This window comes from Corvus moneduloides, chromosome 7 (assembly GCF_009650955.1).
Source record: "Corvus moneduloides isolate bCorMon1 chromosome 7, bCorMon1.pri, whole genome shotgun sequence".
In the NCBI taxonomy this organism is placed as follows: domain Eukaryota; kingdom Metazoa; phylum Chordata; class Aves; order Passeriformes; family Corvidae; genus Corvus; species Corvus moneduloides.
The window spans coordinates 22626896-22645289 of record NC_045482.1 but is presented as its reverse complement, the minus strand read 5'-3'; the positions used below and the strand labels follow the sequence as shown (position 1 = coordinate 22645289).

The 18394-nt window shown below is 46.6% G+C and overlaps 2 protein-coding genes across 3 annotated transcripts in view; both read left to right on the top strand.

Moving 5' to 3' along the window:
- PSMD14 (proteasome 26S subunit, non-ATPase 14) overlaps window positions 1-6144 on the top strand; it is a 46644-nt gene extending 40500 nt beyond the window's left edge. For both annotated transcript variants that reach the window (XM_032114525.1, XM_032114526.1), the window contains 3 exons: window positions 2196-2321; window positions 3461-3523; window positions 5714-6144. In XM_032114525.1, the coding sequence (XP_031970416.1) occupies window positions 2196-2321; window positions 3461-3523; window positions 5714-5812 (288 nt within the window). In that variant the 3' untranslated portion in view covers window positions 5813-6144. The remainder of the gene's footprint in view (window positions 1-2195; window positions 2322-3460; window positions 3524-5713) is intronic.
- A 4043-nt stretch (window positions 6145-10187) lies between these two features.
- TBR1 (T-box brain transcription factor 1) lies at window positions 10188-17979 on the top strand. The gene is given in 7 exon segments (XM_032115161.1): window positions 10188-10877; window positions 10880-11012; window positions 11444-11598; window positions 11928-12049; window positions 12405-12563; window positions 13422-13483; window positions 15590-17979. Coding segments are annotated over 7 exon segments (2031 nt in total). The 5' UTR covers window positions 10188-10321; the 3' UTR covers window positions 16434-17979.
- The last annotated feature ends 415 nt before the right edge of the window (window positions 17980-18394 follow it).

Here is an 18394-nt window from a genome sequence, read left to right as displayed (position 1 = left end):
CTTCTCTTCCAGAAAGCACTTGGTGGTACAGTCATGATGATGAAACTTTCCAAAACCACATTCTAATGATCATATGAATAATTTAACAACATTTTTGTCCACCTTTTGGAAAGTTGTCATGCTGTTCTCTGCACTTAAGTTCGTCCAAAGTTTCAAGTTTTCAGTGATGAAGCTGAAAGATATACTTGCTGCCTTCAGTTTTCACAGGCTGGAATTCCTGAAGCTAGGAGAATTCTTAACCGTGTTTTCCAAAATGGAATGTATAACCAAGGGATGTTGGGTTTTTATTTGCTATAATCACTTTGACAGAAGGTACTTCCAGTTGGTATGATTGGAGCTCCCCAAGACGTCACTGAATATCCTGCATTTACAGAAGAAATATTATGGATTTACTGACAACAAATGTTTTCTCTTACTTTTGCATCAAACTTCAAGTTGCAAGCGAAATCTTGCTTGGGAGTCTCAACCAGGAAAACAAACGGGGGAAAAAAAAAAAAGCTTATTTATCATCTACAGAAGTTAATTCTTGAAAAGCCAGATTGTGTCCTCTGTGTATGTTCTCTGATATGTCTGTGCATTTTCATGGCCTTGTTAGGGTTATAAATTGATCTCAGGGTTTATGATGAAATGGTCAGAATCGTTTTTTCACAGAATGCAGACTTTTAGAGAGGTACAAGTAATAAGAAAAAAACCCAGTTTCAAATAGTGGAGGAGTATGTGTGCAAATTAGGGAGTTTGAAAGAATGTGTGAAATGCATAACCCTTTGTAGGGCAGTATCAGACTTTCAAAACCTCACTGAAAAGCATAACTGGTCTAACAAAACCAGCTCTCTCAGGAAATGTCCATGAGGCTTCCAGGGGGTTATTGTTTCCATTCAAATGCAACAGTTTGGCAAATCCAGTCTTGTTCGAAGTTCCAAGTGTGTATTTTCAGCAGTGGCTTTACATAAGTAAGTTGTTACCTTTGCAAGTAGGAGAATTATCTTGACCAAGTTAGGAAAACTTTAATCTGTGAGGCAACAACTCTCTCTCACATCTTTCATAAGGCAGCTTCATACATATCTCAAACCCCCCTCGTGGTGGTGGTGATCTGTTATCTCCATCTGTAGTAAGAAGAGTACATGCTTCATGTATTAGATTAGGAGCTCATCACACCAAACCATAATTTTAAAATCAAGATAGCCTAGCTAAACTGTCCATATGCAGTTTGCCTACGACTCCTTCTGTCAGTAGCTAAGATCTTGCTAACACAAATTATGACACAAACTTTCAACTCAGTTCACGTGTTCCAAAGCCAGGTTTCTTTGGAAACTGTATGTAGGATGAAACAGGTACCTGAATTCAGGTGATACCAATTACAGGGCATACCCATTCTCAAAAATGTCTAGTAAATGTTCACAAATTGAAGGCAAGCTGAAACTGTTTGCTGAAAGGGTCCTTCCTACAATCATCAAGTGTGCAGGAGATCTACAAAATACGCTTTCTCTGTTCATGAAAATAAAGAAATTGCTGTTGTAGCTATTCCTTTACTCTTTCAAGAATGACATCAAAGTATCAAGTAAAACCTTTCAAATATTTGTAATACTGCCTGCATTCATCACCATCAAACCTCTGCACATTTTATCTTACGGTTTTTATGTTTGTTTATTTTGTGTGAGGCAAAGACACACAAGTCATGCTTTGGTCACTTTCAAAGTTCATTTTATCATAACTGTCAGTTGCTTGCATACAGATCAGATAATCAGTGTAGCCTATATAACTAATTTATGAATTTAACCCAAGCATTAAAATATTTTTCAACTTTGTCAGAGTTCCTCATATGGCGGCTAAAGTATTCAATTTTCTTTTAGCCCTGCTACAAGGCAACTGTGCATTCTCAACCTGCAGCAAAAAATAACAAATCACAGAAAACAAATCTATGTATTCCTGTCAAAGTAAATGCGACCCATGTTTCCATGCCTCATTTACATATTTAGGATTCAAGAAGTTTCGATCTTTAAAAAGTATGCAAGTCTATCATCTACTCTAGCAGAATAGTTGATGATTGTATTTCCTCTATTTAAACATTGACATTGTAAGATCAATATTTTTTTATTATATTCTTCTTGCTATAAGTTGGTTTTCTGTCAAAGAGATCTTCATAGTATTCTGAAAGTATTTTATGATGAATGCTCTAAAGAGGTTTTGTTTTGCAGATGCTGCTAAATTTGCATAAGAAGAGTTGGATGGAAGGTTTGACACTTCAGGACTACAGTGAACATTGCAAACTCAATGAAACAGTAGTGAAGGAGATGTTAGAATTAGCTAAGAATTATAACAAGGTATTCATATCCCATAATGACAGTATAACTGTAGCTGTGTTTATGAAATGAAGAAATTAGTTGCTTAATTTCAGAAGGAATTGATTATCACAAGCTTTGTTCAGAATGACTGTAGTTCGTACTAATCAACTACCTAAGGTTTTGTGTGAAGTTGCCACATTAGCTCCTCAGGCATTGCCACCAGACTTTTTTCCCTAAACTGTCGAAGTGTTTTGTAACACACTTTGCTTTGAAATGTGAGTAATCACATCTATTTTGTATTTTTACTTAGTGACGAGAATTTAAGATTTCTGTAGATCAAAATGAGCAGTTAGTTGTATTTTTCAACCCTTCAAGTCGAGGGACTATTTGGTCACTGTAGCAGAGTAAAGGTTATCTATCTGCATCAGTCTACTAGATAGTCTATAAGTGTTTAGAACACATTCCAGAGCCCAATTCAGTGTTCTGTTTAGATAAAAAATTTGTTATTGGTGTTGTCAGTAAGAGGAATCACAGCTACTTGTACTGTTTTAATACTGACACACTTAGAAATGTTTCTTACAAGTATTAGATCTCAACAAGCATTCTATGAGTAGTAATCATGTCAGTATTTCTTAACAAGTGTTATTTTTTCAACTCCTTAGAAGTCCTTAAAACCAAAATTCAGTATTACATTCACTAGTTAAGTTAGTGGATGAACTTTATGAAGACACCGTATTTGAAGGCAACGTAACAGTATCAAAATGTATTAAAATACATTACCTTAAACAGTACTAAAATTTACTGAGATCAAATCTCCAGTAGTTGAAACAGTATAGATAATGCTGGGTTGGATTCTGCTTTACTATTCTAATTGGTTTTAACTATCTTTAACTATTGATACTGCTCATTTAGGATTTTTGCTTAATAACATTTTGGTGAATATCTGACAATAAGACCATTCGTAAGTATTTGCCTTGATCTTTTGCACTAACACTCAGTAATTAAAACCACGTCTGCTGAAAAGCTGAAGTACCTTTCCTTTTGACTTTCTGAAATGTGTTGCTGTTTGATTTTTTTTTTTTTTTTTTAAGGAACAGAATTGTATTTTGAGAATCTGTGGCTTGGGGAAAAAGTAAATGAAATCTGAAACACTGACCTTTTCTGTGTTTCTTTCACAGGCTGTTGAAGAAGAAGATAAGATGACACCTGAACAGCTGGCAATAAAAAATGTTGGCAAGCAGGTGAGGTGTGATGAATTAGAGTGAGGTGGAATGATATGCTTCGTTCATTCTAAATACTAATTTTTTACATGTGCATAGGTGATTTCAGTTCTGTGTGCATGATATTCTCAGTGCTTCAAATAATACATTTATTTTTGTTGGAGGTTATGGAAAGAACGGGGCCTTTGACTGTAGGTAATCGGCAGAATATCTGCAAGCCATGTCCTACGTGTGTTTTTGTTACATACTGAGGAGCAGTGTTGAGATTTAGTAGTTTTCCCTTTTCCTTCTTCATTGGTTTTAACTTCTTCTAAGAGGCATAAAGATATCCAAGTCTGTGTCAGAGAGACCCAAACTGTGGAGACACTTAAAAAATGGTAATCATGGAAACAGAGGTGAGGGGAGGTGTTTGTACATTGTCGTGGCTAAAGAGCCAGCTCACCCATGTCCTCAGTTCATGAACACACTGTTAATGCTTAGCTCTCAGACACACATAGGCAGGTAGGCTGAGTTCCTTTGTATTGGTGTTTGAGGAAAACTGTTCAGGACCACAGCTGAAACTGAAAACACCCACTCAATTCATTCCATCCCTTTGCAATGTCAGGATATAATGTCTTTATAAAGACTCAACAAAAAACTATTTCTACATTTGATTTCAACGTAAAGGTTGAGGAAATGTGCTTTCATGAGCAAGAGGAGAGCAAAGCCAATTTGTAAGAGCTTGTGTTCAAGAAGGGCAGTGGAAACAAGACATAGCTTTTAAAATATCTAGTGTGTCCTTAAAGAACCAGTACTTATCGTATTGCTAGTAACAGTAGAAGAATTTAAAAGATTCTGGATTGCTCTTATGTGTCAGCTTCTAGCAGCAATGTCATAACACATCTGCACTATTGTTCAGTCACTCATGTATTTCTGTAGCATTCAGAACAATGGAGTTTATGCACACCTACACATACATAAATATATACATATATGTAAGAAGGGTTGTATTTTAAGGGTTATGATGTCATCTCAAACAGAACTTGAGCTTCACTAGTTGTTACGCATATGTGAAAAAAACTCTATTTTGATACAGTTCTTCAAAAGAAAATAATTCTTTTCCTGATAAAATTTTTAAGTTTTCTTTAAATTAAAAAAAATGGTTTCAGTGAAGTAATTTTCAAGTGGGGTTTTTTATGAAACTTAGATAAAAAAAAACTTTGTAAACAAGCAGCCACTCACAATAAGGATATTATGTTATTAGGTGATAATTTGTTAGGAACCGTAAGAATATTGGAGAACCGTCTGATCTTTGAAAATGAGTTATTTAAGAAGGTCAGCATACATGGATTCAGTAGCACTCTTCTATATAAATTTAGATGGGTTCATTACATTTTGACAATAATTCCATTTTTTAAAGAAGTTACAATTCCCATGCATGATTGTCTTCTGTATTTTAATTTCTTTACACACAAGAATTACTACAATGATACTGTAATAAAGTTCAGACATGTTTTTGAGGTATGCCTGATATTTTTGCAGTATTTGGAGATTAATTATTTAATATCTGTGGTGAAACTGAAGAAGTGTATGGGTATGATTTTCAGCCAGAAATAATCTTACTGTTGTATGTAGATGCCCACAAATGCCTACATCAATTGAGTAATAGTGTGTGGGGATATGTATTTTCAGAAAACTGCTCAGGCTTAACATTCAATTCCTAAGAGCATTTGAACAGGGCATTGTTCATGTTTCGTGTTTTTATGGGTATAGATATGCTAGTTTTCTTGCAGTCAACACAACTATTCAAAGACTGTGTTAGATGATTCTTGAATCTTTGCAGGATTGGAACACACATTTGTGCAAAGATCTGAAAACAAATTGCAATGTACCAGAAGTAAGATTAAAATATTGGCCTTAGTGAGATGTATAGTAAAATTCACATGTTGTGTGTTGTCCTTAAAACTAACTCACAGCTGCCACGGTTACTCTTGATATGCTGGATAGAAATTTACTTCCTAAACCTATCCTCAACTTAACTGTTAGTATGAATTAATAAAATTTTGTTCATGGAAATTCAGTCATTTGCTAGGTCTTCCTAGAATGGAAAATTTAGGAGCATTACTGGCCTGACTCCATTAACTCACAGACATCTTAAATAGACTTGAAGTAAATGAAATCTTTCAGAGATGTGTTTCAGTCATTCCTCTCATGGCATCCTTTGTATTTCAGGACCCTAAACGTCATTTAGAAGAGCATGTGGATGTGCTGATGACCTCAAACATTGTCCAGTGTTTAGCTGCTATGTTGGATACAGTTGTATTTAAATAACCGATTTACTGTTTGTGATGCTTTCTGTGTATATTTGTTTATTGTTTCTAATACTCACAAAACAGAGACTGTTGAGGCTCTATTTGATTAAACGGAGACATCTGACTTCATTTGCAATGTAAGTGCAGCACTATAACACCTCTCAGTCTCTAATTGTGCATTTGCTTCAGTTTCTTTATGTCAGGGTCCTCACAGATTCCAAAGCATTCAAGAACACAATGTGGGGAAAAATGTATTACATTTTCAATTAATATTTGGGGGAAAAAATTAGTAGTACATATATATTTTGATTGTCTGCCCACATAATAAAAATACATTTACAAATCTGTCTTGAGTTCTGGACAGTCTTTTTTGAGAAGGACAGCGGGAATTAACAAACTAGAAAAAGTGTTAGTAAACATTTGTTTCTCCCTACTGTAAAACTACTGAGATACTAATTGCTAGGAAAGCAGAAATTCTCTACTGGAATTTGGCTCCCATTGATTACCAGTTACTCTCATGGAGATTAAAACAAAAAAATCATAGTGCAGAATTCTGAGGATGTACAAAACCAAAAATGCTGAAAATTCCTCTGTCAGCTCCCGTTGAATATTATTCAAACCCTAATATCTACAGAAGACAACTGACCTTAAGAAAATTAATTCAGTTGCTGATAACTGAATCACAGAACTCTCACGAGCGGTGTCATAAATAGCAGTATTCTGAGAATAAACATTAAAGTGACAGAGGCTGTTCTAGGTTACATGAACCCACCCTCCTGTGAAAGAGAACGTACATGAGATGTCCATATATATAAATATAATGGAAAGAGTCCCGACTAGAATATGACATCTAAAACCATTTCCACTAACTGGAGAGGGAAACACTTGAAAGAAGGCAGTTGGTTTGACTGCTTGATTTGAAGCAGGGCAAAGCCAAATAACTGGGTTAGGGAGTGGCTGCGTTTTGGGCAGGTACTGATTGGAATTGTTCATTACACTTCTTTTTTTCAAGTGTTGGATGTTGCTTAGGCTGATTTGATTCTTTTGTCTGGGCAGAAGTTTTCTTCTTCTTTTTACTGTTTGTTTGGGGCTTTTTTTAATAAACAGCAACAGTAGTGGCAGGCAAATATTAAAACTATCTCCACCTCTTCTTGAAGATAATTTTTTTTAATTGACTTCTTATTTGCATACTAAAGAAATAACCCATAAATTTGTCTTATTTTCCAGTTTATGCCCATATTTACTTACTCTTTACCATTCAGAGATTTTTCTTTTGTTTGAAATTTCTTATTTAGGCCTTTTAATTTACTATTTTAGACTAACTCTCTCTCAAAGTATATTTAGCGTGCACTTACTTCAGAGGGAAACATGCAGATTTTTGCAGCTGCCCTCCTTATGGCCTTCCCTCTGCCCCCACAGTAGGCAGTGGAATATCAGACTGGGAAAATGGAGACATACCAAACCACATTTGCCTGTGTGTAGTTAAATGGATGTTCTTTCTGGCGATTCCCACTGCAAGCCTGCGGGTGGTTGAGGAGGGCTGCATTCAGGCCTCGCCGTTGCCGGATGCGCACGCCCGGGGTGAGATGGGGCAGGAGCTTATCGCGGGACCTGCCCTGGGGCTCGTCTGCCAGGGGGGCTCTGCATCCCTGCCGCTCTCTACTCCCACACACACGTGTAACACCACGAGGGAGACAGAGTTTGGCAGGTCGTGGGTAACATGGCACTGCAGAACAGGAGAGGAGCTAGCGCAGTGCTGCAGTGTATACATGCGTGAGAGGCTGGTGTAAGCAGGGAGACAAACCAGTGAGTCTTACATATTCTAAATTAATTTTGACAAATGTACATCTTGCAGAGGGTAGCTGAAGGGAGTCTGTTGGAGACGCAGATCTCCCGTAGTATAAGCATTTGCTGTGGTACCCTGCTTTCTATTCACTCCTCAGTTTAACTTGGAGGCACAATTTTCCATTTACCAAGATGTTACATGAATAATAAAAATGCAAGGTTTTGGGGCATCCTTCCTTATTTGTGTCCAGTGCTTTAGGAGCTACACAGAGGATTTGGAAGAATGTGTGTATGCTGTTAGCTGAAAAGCAGCAGCCCGTATACCATGTTGGAGGAAGAAAGAGATTTTCAAGCAGCCACCTTCTGAGCCTCCAGCCGCAATGGAGCAGACCTTCATTAGCAGCATGACCCCTTGTCACCTGTCAGCACGAAGGACGGGCATATTGTATTAGCAAACCTCACTCCATTCTATGACGATTCTGTAACACCACCTGCCATTGCATATCCCCCCTATTATACCAGTTTAGGAGTTGTGCACTGAAGATTTTTGGCATATATTAGCACTTCCGTGTGATTGGCAGTATACCACTGAATTCATTGCAGCTCCGCATCTATATGGGTGTAGCTCTGTAATTCAGGGCAGCATTTCCGAAGGTTTATCTGCATTTTGGTCCATCTCCTGCCTATATAAGTCCATTACCATTCTGTTGTTTCAGACAGGGAAAGGGAAGGGTGAGCACTGGTGAAACAAGTGTCGGAAACATTAGCTAGAACTGGTAATAATGAAACTGTTCTCTTAACATAGAAAGAAGGTGGTGTATGGAAAGTTGCATGCGCTGAACCACTCGAGTAGAACAGTGAACTGCTTGCTTTTTGCTTCATAAATTATCTTATTAGAATAATTTCCTTGCAGAGTGTGTGTATGTCGGCATCTGTGAAACACCAAATAACTGAAGTAGCTCATGGTTAAGCAACAGAAAAATAAATGGCCACGGGATTTGTGAGCATTGAAATACACATTCTGACAAGTCATCATCCTGTTCTAGTCTTCTCTGGATTTGAGTTTGCAAAGTTTCAGTCTGGCTTCATGCAATTACACGGTGGTTCGGTTTTATTATGCAGTGGTTCAGGCTGCATTATCTGTCAGTGGAATTTGAAGCCGGCTGCTGATGTCACCTGGGAAGAGATGTGGTCTGTAAAATACCTGAAGTCCAAACCACTAAGGGGACAACAAACACTAAGAAAAATGGAACAGGAGAGCTCCTCTCCGGGCAAAAAAACCCCAGACCCACAAAAACCGAAAAACAAACCCCGTGCTTTTAAATTCTCGGGCTTCCCTAGGAAGAGAAATTGAGACTGGTGCTTGGCAAAGGCGGGGTGGCGAGCGGGCCCCTTGAACTCTTCAGGCGCATCTTCGCGCCTTGGAGGGTCCCGCTTTCAATAGCCCGAGGCTCGGCCGGGCACAGCGCGGGACCCGCCGGCTGGTCCCTCCGGTCACTGGGTGTCCCCGCAGCTCCCCCGAGGGCTGGCGAGCTTCGCCCCCGCTCGCCTGGGAGCGCAGCCCGAGCCGCGGCTCCCGCGGAGACCCCCGGGCAGAGGTGCCGGCGGCTCCTGCCGCAGCACCGTCATGGTTTGGGTTTCTCAGCTCCGATCGGCCCCGCGGCCGCGGCGGGCCGCGGCCCCTGGCAAAGGCGCTACCAAAAATCTGCCCCTCCCGAGAGCTGCCCGCGGGACTGAGTCACTGAGGGAAAGCAGGCACCGAGAGGAAAGAAATCCGGAGCCGGATGGGGAGGTGGACGCCTTCCACGCTGTTTTGCTGATAATCTCCGACATTACGGCTCCCAGATAAAATATTTATTTACTAAAGGACCCGTAAACAACGCGGCAAATACATTAGGGCACTTCGGCTGCGGGGCTTATGATTATTTCAGAAGTTAAAAGAGATGATACGCGGCCACTGTCAGCAGGGACGGAGGGTGTATTTTCCCCCGCGAATAGGCACGGGTGGGAAGGGTGGGGGCGATGCGCCGGGGATCGCCCAGAAGAGCTGGGGGAGAGGGGCTGCGCCCCGCTGGGGACAAACCGCGGGAGTGAGCTGAGGGCAGCGGCCGCCCAGCCCCACGCTTCGCTCGCAGTCGCTCCCCAAAGCGCCCAGGACCCGCTCTCCTCCCTGACGCACAAAGGTGGGGTACACGCGGGGAATATTTGGGGAATCACAGGGTTTGGATTTATTTTCCAGCCGTAGTCAAAAAAAAAAAAAAAAAAAAAGCTAGAAAGGTCACATAATAATGAGCTCTCACAGCAAACACACTCTTCCCTTCCCCCTTTCCCTTCCTTCTATCTCACAATAAAATCATCTCCTTCAATTTGCCATGATCGTCGCGACCAGGAGCCAGGTGATTATCCTAATTAATGTCTATCTAATTAAATTACTGTCAGCGGTTAACCAATGGCAGAAGCCGTTTCATCCTCTCCACAAGCAGCAAGATCAAAAGTGAGTCTTTCCTGATTGCTGCATAGTGTCAATTGGCCAATCTCTTCTCCCTGGGAAGGGAAGGGGAGAAAAAAAAAAAAAAAAAAAAAAAAAAAAAAAAAAAAAAAAAAAAGTAAATCAAACGTTTGGGAAGCATTTGGTAGATGAAGTGCTTTCTGCCTAGTGTGGGTCCCAGGATGTCTAGCTTCTGATACTGAGAAGCCCTTTCAGATCCAGGGACTGAAGGGTTATTACTGTGGTGCTAGAGCTATGCAGCTGGAGCATTGTCTTTCTCCCTCTATCATGCTCTCCAAGAAATTTCTCAATGTGAGCAGCAGTTACCCACATGCAGGCGGATCTGAGCTTGCCTTGCATGATCATCCCATTATCTCGACCACTGACAACCTGGAGAGAAGTTCACCTTTGAAAAAAATTACCAGGGGGATGACGAATCAGTCAGATACAGACAATTTTCCTGACTCCAAGGACACACCAGGGGACGTCCAGAGAAATAAACTCTCTCCCGTCTTGGACGGGGTCTCTGAGCTTCGTCACAGTTTCGATGGATCTGCTGCAGATCGCTATCTGCTCTCTCAGTCCAGCCAGCCCCAGTCTGCTGCCTCTGCTCCTAGTACCATGTTCCCTTATCCCAGCCAGCATGGACCTGCTCACCCAGCCTTCTCCATCGCCAGCCCCAGCCGCTACATGGCTCATCATCCTGTGATCACCAACGGAGCTTATAACAGCCTCCTGTCCAACTCTTCTCCGCAAGGCTACCCCACGGCGGGCTACCCGTACCCCCAGCAGTATGGCCATTCCTACCAAGGGCACCTTTCTACCAGTTCTCCTCCACCCAGCCGGGGCTGGTTCCCGGCAAGGCTCAGGTCTACCTGTGCAACAGGCCACTCTGGCTGAAATTTCACCGGCACCAGACGGAGATGATCATCACGAAGCAGGGAAGGTAAGCCACCGCGCGGACCTTTCTGGGTGTCGGGGCTGAGCCGCGGACTTCGCCGGGGGAGCCGCCCGGAGTCTCCGCCGCCCCGGCGGAGCCATCCGCCCGTCACCGGGGCCCCTGCCCTGCTCGCCGGGAGCGCCGGTGCCGGTCCCCGCCGGAGTTGGTCCCCGCCGGAGACGGTCCCCGCCGGGGCAGCCCTCTCTGCCTCCCCGCAAGTTCCCGCGCCCGCTGCCCTCATCCCTTCCCCGCGGAAAGCTCGACGCTCCAGGGAGGGGGTTTATTTTGATTTTTATTTCCCGGTCGCTATCGGGAGCCGTGAGGATAAAGCACAACGGCTGGTTCCTCCGCGTGTGCCTGTCGCTGCCGGTGGCTTGCTTTCCTTCTTCCTTTTCTTTTTTTTCCCCTTTTTTCTTTTTTCTTTTTTTTTTTTTTAGGCGCATGTTCCCTTTCCTAAGCTTTAATATTTCTGGTCTCGACCCTACGGCTCACTACAATATTTTTGTGGATGTAATTTTGGCGGATCCCAATCACTGGAGATTTCAGGGAGGCAAATGGGTTCCTTGCGGCAAGGCGGACACCAATGTACAAGGCAAGTTCCTCCAATTAACACTTTTGCCGACACATATGTAGGTGAGAATGATTAATTAATGCCTTTGCGGACTGGCTCTGGCAACTTCTTAAACGCAAATGGGCCAACGATTTTTTTTTTTTTAAAGGAAAGAAAGGAGGGTGGAGGAGAAAGTAAAAGGTGTTCGGAAAAAAGCTGTTTTAATCCTTTTCTTTTAAAATGAAGGGAGTTTTGGCAGTAACATATTGGTAACTTCACGGGGTCCTTCGCCCTCGTGTGCGGATGCAGCGGCAGAACAGGGGTACAGGCGAGAACTGTGATGTGGTTGTGTTTTTTGTTGTTTTGCTTAGGAAACCGGGTGTATATGCATCCCGACTCCCCCAACACGGGAGCCCACTGGATGCGTCAGGAAATCTCCTTTGGGAAACTAAAACTTACAAACAATAAAGGAGCATCAAACAACAACGGGCAGGTCAGTGCGGGAAGGCAGACGCTGCCAGAATTATTTTTATTGTTTCTGTTAAAATCCTACCGTTTCCGAAAGGACGTGGGGGTTTTTGTTGTTTTGGGGTTTTTTTTTAGATAGTGTCGTTAGGTGAAAATAAAAGGGGGGTGGTGGTGAGAAAGTCCTCCCATTTTATTTCGCCACGGGCCTCGTCGGCCCTGAGCGCGTTGCCCAAGCTGACACCGCTGTCCGGTGCGGCCGGGGAAGTCCGCAACCGTCCCGGGGAGGCGGCGGCCAGCGGGCATCGCTCTCCTCGTCCTTCTCGCACTAATTTCTTCCTTTTTCCCCGCGTCCCCCTCCCTCCTTTTGCCATGCCTGACAGATGGTGGTTTTGCAGTCCCTTCACAAGTACCAACCTCGCTTGCATGTGGTGGAGGTGAACGAAGACGGGACGGAGGATACCAATCAGCCGGGCAGAGTGCAGACATTCACGTTCCCCGAGACGCAGTTCATAGCCGTCACCGCCTACCAAAACACCGATGTAAAGAGCTCCCTAGTTTATTCCCCTCGCGGTCCCCCCGCTCCCCGCAAGGCATCCCACCAGGGACGGCCCGGTTGCTGCCCACCCTCCCCTGGGTCTCCGGCGCCAGGAGATGGGGCTCCCTGTTCCTCGTTGTGTGGCATCGCTCCCTGGCCGTCCCGAGGGCGGCCGCAGCCGCTCGGGCCGCCTTCGCCCCAGGAGCCCCGTCCGGGCGTCCGCAGCGGCATCGTCCTCCCCCGCCCAGGACGGGCGCGATCCTGCCCCTCCGTCCGGGGCTGGGCGCTGGCCCGCGGCGTTTATCTCCCAGTCGGAAACAGCTTAGTTAGCTGTTAAGCTGTTATCTTAAGCTTTAAGTCTGCAAAGATCAATTAACATCCTCATTGATTGCGCCCGGGGGTGACGGAGCAACTTCCTCAAATTAAAAGCTCGTTAATGCCTGGATGCGTTTCGGAGTGGTCTGGCTTTGCTACAGACTGGTGCCCCCTTTTCAAATGACATATGTTCAGTCCACATTCTCGCTTTAATTATTTTGCTTGATGCAAATGCAAACTCCTAGTTACCATTCTGCGGTACGTTTGCCTAATTTCTGGATTTCAATATATTTATACCCATGCACTAGGAATGCTGAACACGTCTCAAAATATGGGGTTAAATACTGAATTCTTTTGTACTTTTTACAACAACGTAAATCTTAAAATTAGACGGCGATGTCTATAAGCATGCCAATGCTTATTTTTCACGGTTTAAAGGCAATATGACTGACTAGAGTAAAGCTTGGTCCTTTAAAAACCTGTTGGCTGCAGTGGGGTATATTTTTCAGGCTTTCACAGTATGTGCTCTGCTCCTCTTTTTCCCTAGATCACACAGCTGAAAATAGATCACAACCCTTTCGCGAAAGGATTCCGAGACAATTATGATACGTAAGTAAACCGGATTTTTACTATCTTTCTGCCGGCTGCACACACATGTCAAACGGGGGAGATTTAGCATGAGGGCTGGCTCGTTTCACACCGAGATATGTAATGTCAGGCTTTTCCAGAGCCCTCTGGGAGGGAAGCACGCGCCCGCTCCGGCACAGGGGCTGTCCCTGCGGCGAGGCCCTACGCAGGCCTGAGGCCGCTTCCGCGCCTGGGGCCGCGCTGCCCGCACCTGAGTCCGCATCTCGCTTTGGCACTTGCGGCGGTTTTGTTGTTGGTTTTTCCTGGCACGTATCTTGGCGCCTCTTTCCAAGCTTCCGTTTCACTTGCGTGTAAGGGCTCCGAAAGCAGCACCTGAGCAGCAGGGGCTCAGTCCCCGGCAACCCGCCGGGTCTGCATCATCCCGGGGTCCGCAGAGCCGGGGTCCGGAGGCAAACGTCTTCGTCTTGTTTTCTTCTTCTCCGGGGTTGGATTTTTTTCCCCCTTCTCCCTTCTGGGTGGAGCTAAAGCCTCTGAAGTTTTAAACGCGGTTTGTCCGTGTTCTGCCTCTGCCCGTCCGCCTCCGAGGCGTTCCCAGCCGCTTGACCCCCCGGCCTTGACCCCGCGCCACACGCGGCTGGTGCCCCTCCGACTGCAGCTCCGGGGCGGCATCAACACTCCCGCCGCCGCCTTTCCTGGCCCTCGGGACAAATACGGGGATATCCCGGCCTGCAGGCGCTGCAGGCAGGCTTCTCCTGGCCCGAGGTGCGGCCCGCCCGGCATCCCCCTAGCCCAGCTTGGGGCAGCGGGAGGTGGCGGCCGCAGGGCGGCCCATACACCCAGGAGAGCAGGCGGCTTGGGATGTCGCCTGTCCCACTGCAAGCTCTGGTCTGTGGGATGGGCCCCCGGCTTTGAGGAGGAAAACCTTTTTCCTCTCTGAACTGTGGCGGTGAGCAGCCTCACTTGGCCTCGAGCGCCTCATCCCGTGCGTACCTTCAGCGCCTGCTTCAGCCTCTCCGCTGGACCGCGGTCCAGCAGCCACCAGCAGCAGGTTTTCAGGACAAGGGTGGAAACGACGCCAAGAGCTGAATTAGTGCGAGAGGGGCCCGGGGCTGAGCTCCAGCTCTCCCCAGGGAGCAGCTTGTGGTGCGGCCGCTCTTCCCCAGGGGCGGGGGTCGCGGAGGCTGTGGCGGGGAGCAGGGCCGCCGCCGGGAGGACAGCGGCCGTTCCTGGTGCCACAGAGGGTGGCAGCCGAGCCTGTCCGCTCTCCGGGAGCTCGGCGAGAGTATGTGCGGCCTTTGGAAAGGCTGCGTGGCCTTCGCTCCCAGCCAAAAGTGCTCTTCTCTTTTTGATAGGGAAAAACTTTATAGGGCGTCACTTGAAAGGAGACGGGGGGAGGGGGAAGCTTCAATGTTGTCTAGCACGTTGAATTTGTTTAAGGGCCAAGTTTATTTTGGATAAGAAATTCCAGGAGGCGTGGAGGGTTAATTAAAGCACAGTTTTAGCCTGAATTAAATACAGATAGTAGTTATTCATCCATTAAAGTTTTATAATCGCAAATTACAGCCAGCATGGGAGAATTATATATAGGCCAAGCAGGGAACACTGGAAGTGTCTGGCTTTACATTTCCTACAGTAGGTGTTTAAAGATTAGCTTAATTTAAACTCAGCAAAATGTTGATGGTTCGTCTGTGACTCCCAATAATAAGTGTTAAACAGCCGATAGAATTCCGTAGTCTGCCACTCATGCTGTTCGCGGCAAATGACCGGGCTGCCTGTTGCGCATGTGGTGGGGCCGGTCAATGTGTCACCGCGCGGGATTCCATGCCTTTGGGTTGTGGGTTCCGACCGGACAGAGGGATCTCAGCCCCGTCAAGGAATGGCCAACCGGTTCCGAATGATTTATTCTCCATGTTTGCCCCCGTCTTTCCTCTTCCCCGTTAAAGGCCCTCGGCACTACTGATGCCGGAGGCCAAGCCCGGAGAGGAGCGCAGGCTCTCGGCCGGGCAGGAGCGCGCTGGGACGGCGCCGTCCCGTTCGTACCCCGAGGGCCGCGTTCGGCCGGGTGCCGCGCCGAGGAGGCCGCCGGGCTGCGGCGGACACCCAGCTCTCTCCCCTTCTCTTGGGCAGGATCTACACGGGCTGCGACATGGACCGGCTGACGCCTTCCCCCAACGACTCGCCCCGCTCGCAGATCGTGCCCGGGGCCCGCTACGCCATGGCCGGCTCCTTCCTCCAGGACCAGTTCGTGAGTAACTACGCCAAGTCCCGCTTCCACCCCGGGGCAGGAGCCGGCCCGGGGCCCGGCGCCGACCGCAGCGTGCCCCACACAAACGGGCTGCTCTCCCCACAGCAAGCCGAGGACCCGGGGGCCCCCTCGCCGCAGCGCTGGTTCGTCGCCCCCGCCAACAACCGCCTCGACTTCGCCGCCTCCGCCTACGACACGGCCACCGACTTCGCCGGCAACGCGGCCACGCTGCTGTCCTACGCGGCCGCGGGCGTCAAGGCGCTGCCGCTGCAGGCGGCCGGCTGCGCCGGGCGGCCGCTGGGCTACTACGCCGACCCCTCGGGCTGGGGGGCCCGCAGCCCCCCGCAGTACTGCAGCAAGTCGGGCTCCGTGCTCTCCTGCTGGCCCAACAGCGCGGCGGCGGCGCGCATGGCCGCCGGCAACCCCTACCTAGGGGAGGAGGCGGAGAGCCTGGCCCCCGAGCGGTCCCCCTTGCCGGGCGCCGAGGACTCCAAGCCCAAAGATTTGTCCGACTCCAGCTGGATCGAGACGCCGTCGTCCATTAAGTCCATCGACTCCTCCGATTCTGGGATTTACGAGCAGGCCAAAAGGAGGCGGATCTCCCCCTCGGACACCCCGGTGTCCGAGAGCTCCTCGCCCCTCAAGAGCGAGGTGCTCACCCAGCGGGACTGCGAAAAGACCTGCGCCAAGGACATCGGCTATTACGGCTTCTACTCGCACAGCTAGGCGCGGCCGCAGGCCCGCCGTCCTTTTGCACAATAACTCCTCCGCGTTAGCGCACTGACCCCCTCCCCTAGCTGCCCTATCCGTGCCCCGGCCCGGCCCGGCAGGGAGGCAGGCAGGGAGGCTGAGCCGCGGCCGCCGCCGCCCCCCCGCCCCGCTCCCCGCCCGGCCCGGTCCGGCGGCGCCCCGGGGGCGCGGGGGGTACTGCCGCACCGAAACCCACTGATAAGTAGGATGCTTAGACTCTCAAACCGTACAGCGCTTCCTTCCTTTTACCACGGATGGATTCTAGGGGAAACAGTAATAGTGGGGAAAACAGCCTGTGAAATGCCTGTACATAGTATTTATTTTATTGTAACAGATTACTTTTCTTTGATTCAGTTTATTTATTGTTTGGATTTTTTTGTTTTGTTTTCATTGTTAAGTCACAAAACTTAGATCCTGTTTAAATTTCTCTACCCCATTCCCCACTCTTTGCTCCCTCTTCCTCGTGCCCCTCCCCAGGTAAACACTTTTCCTAAATGCCTCTGAACATGTAAGTGGTCCATAGCTGTAGCAGCGAGTAATGGGTTTCTCACTTTCTCTCCAATTCCTCGCATGAAATAATTACGCGGTGCCCTGGGATAACACAGCTAAGGAATAGCTCAGCTTTCCCTTCAAAAGAACAGAAATACGCCTCATGGGAAAGTCGATTAAAGGAGCATAATGCCTTCCAAAACCAAAATTACCTGCTTCTTATTTTTCTTTGAAAGGAATAGCTCGAGATCAGCAATATTATTATTTTTGTGGTCTCTCCCTTCCCCTGCCCCCAAGTGCCAAATCCATTACTGGTCCCCGCAGGTGCCAAATATGCTAACAAACTATTTTCAAATTTCTTTGCAGTTTCCCCCTCTTTCTTTATATCATTGTAAATCTTTGTAATGAATAATCTTAAAAAAAAAAAAAAAGAAAAAAAAAAAGAAAAAAGATATAGACGACTGAATTGTTGGTAACCATAGTGTAGTCCAGTGAAGATGAGTTGTGAGTTGTATATTTTACTGCATTTAGTTTTGGAATTGACTTTTTCATAAAGTAGCTAACCAAGATCTGACTTCCTGGGGACTCAAATGCACATCGAAAGTAAGAGTGATCATTCTTGTAAACCTCTTATCAAACTATTGAAGGAGAACTAATATCCCTCCAGGACTCCCCCCCCGGCGAAGCAGAATAGTAAGTCTTCGAATTTTGAGTAGCAAATCTATACAATTAACGCATTTTTATATGGAAGAAAAAAAAAAAAAACAATTACGAACTGAAATATGCATCAGGCTAAATATTCAGTCTAGATTACACTCGACGGGGAGATTTCCTAATAGAAATTCAGGGTCATAAACGTGTGTATATTTTTGACTCTTCTGTAAATCGAATGTTGTGATTTTTATATTTGTTCTGTTACGTCTGTGGAACTGAATAATTTATACCAGTACATGCTCCATTGAGAAATGTTTCGGTTTTTGCCCGTTTGTATCGTCTGTGTATAACAAGTAAAATAAACCTGGCAAAACGTTAACGTCGTGTTGGAAAAAGCACTTCGCCGTTTTGCAAATAAGAGATCGGGTGAGGCCAAGGGGAGGAGGCTGGCGGACTCTTCCGCTCTCGATCCGCCGCGAGATTCTGGAGCGGGAGTCCCGTCGCTGCTCTCCCTGACGGAGCTGGTCCACTTGCCCCGCGTTTGTTCTTTTTCCTTTTTTTTGGGCGGGGGGCTGGGGGGGTGGGTGGAAGAGCGTAGGGGACAGTGCTTACACCTCGTGGCCAAGCGTGGAGGTTTGCAGTCGGTGAAAGAGGGAGATGAAACCCCGTCGGTTTTGAGAGGTTTATAATTATCCCCGTGTTTGACGCTTAAAAACCCTGACAGCACTTTGCAGGCGGGAGAGGTGCCTGGCGCGGGGCGGGGGGTGCCATCGCTGGCGGAGCAGAGGCGAGGG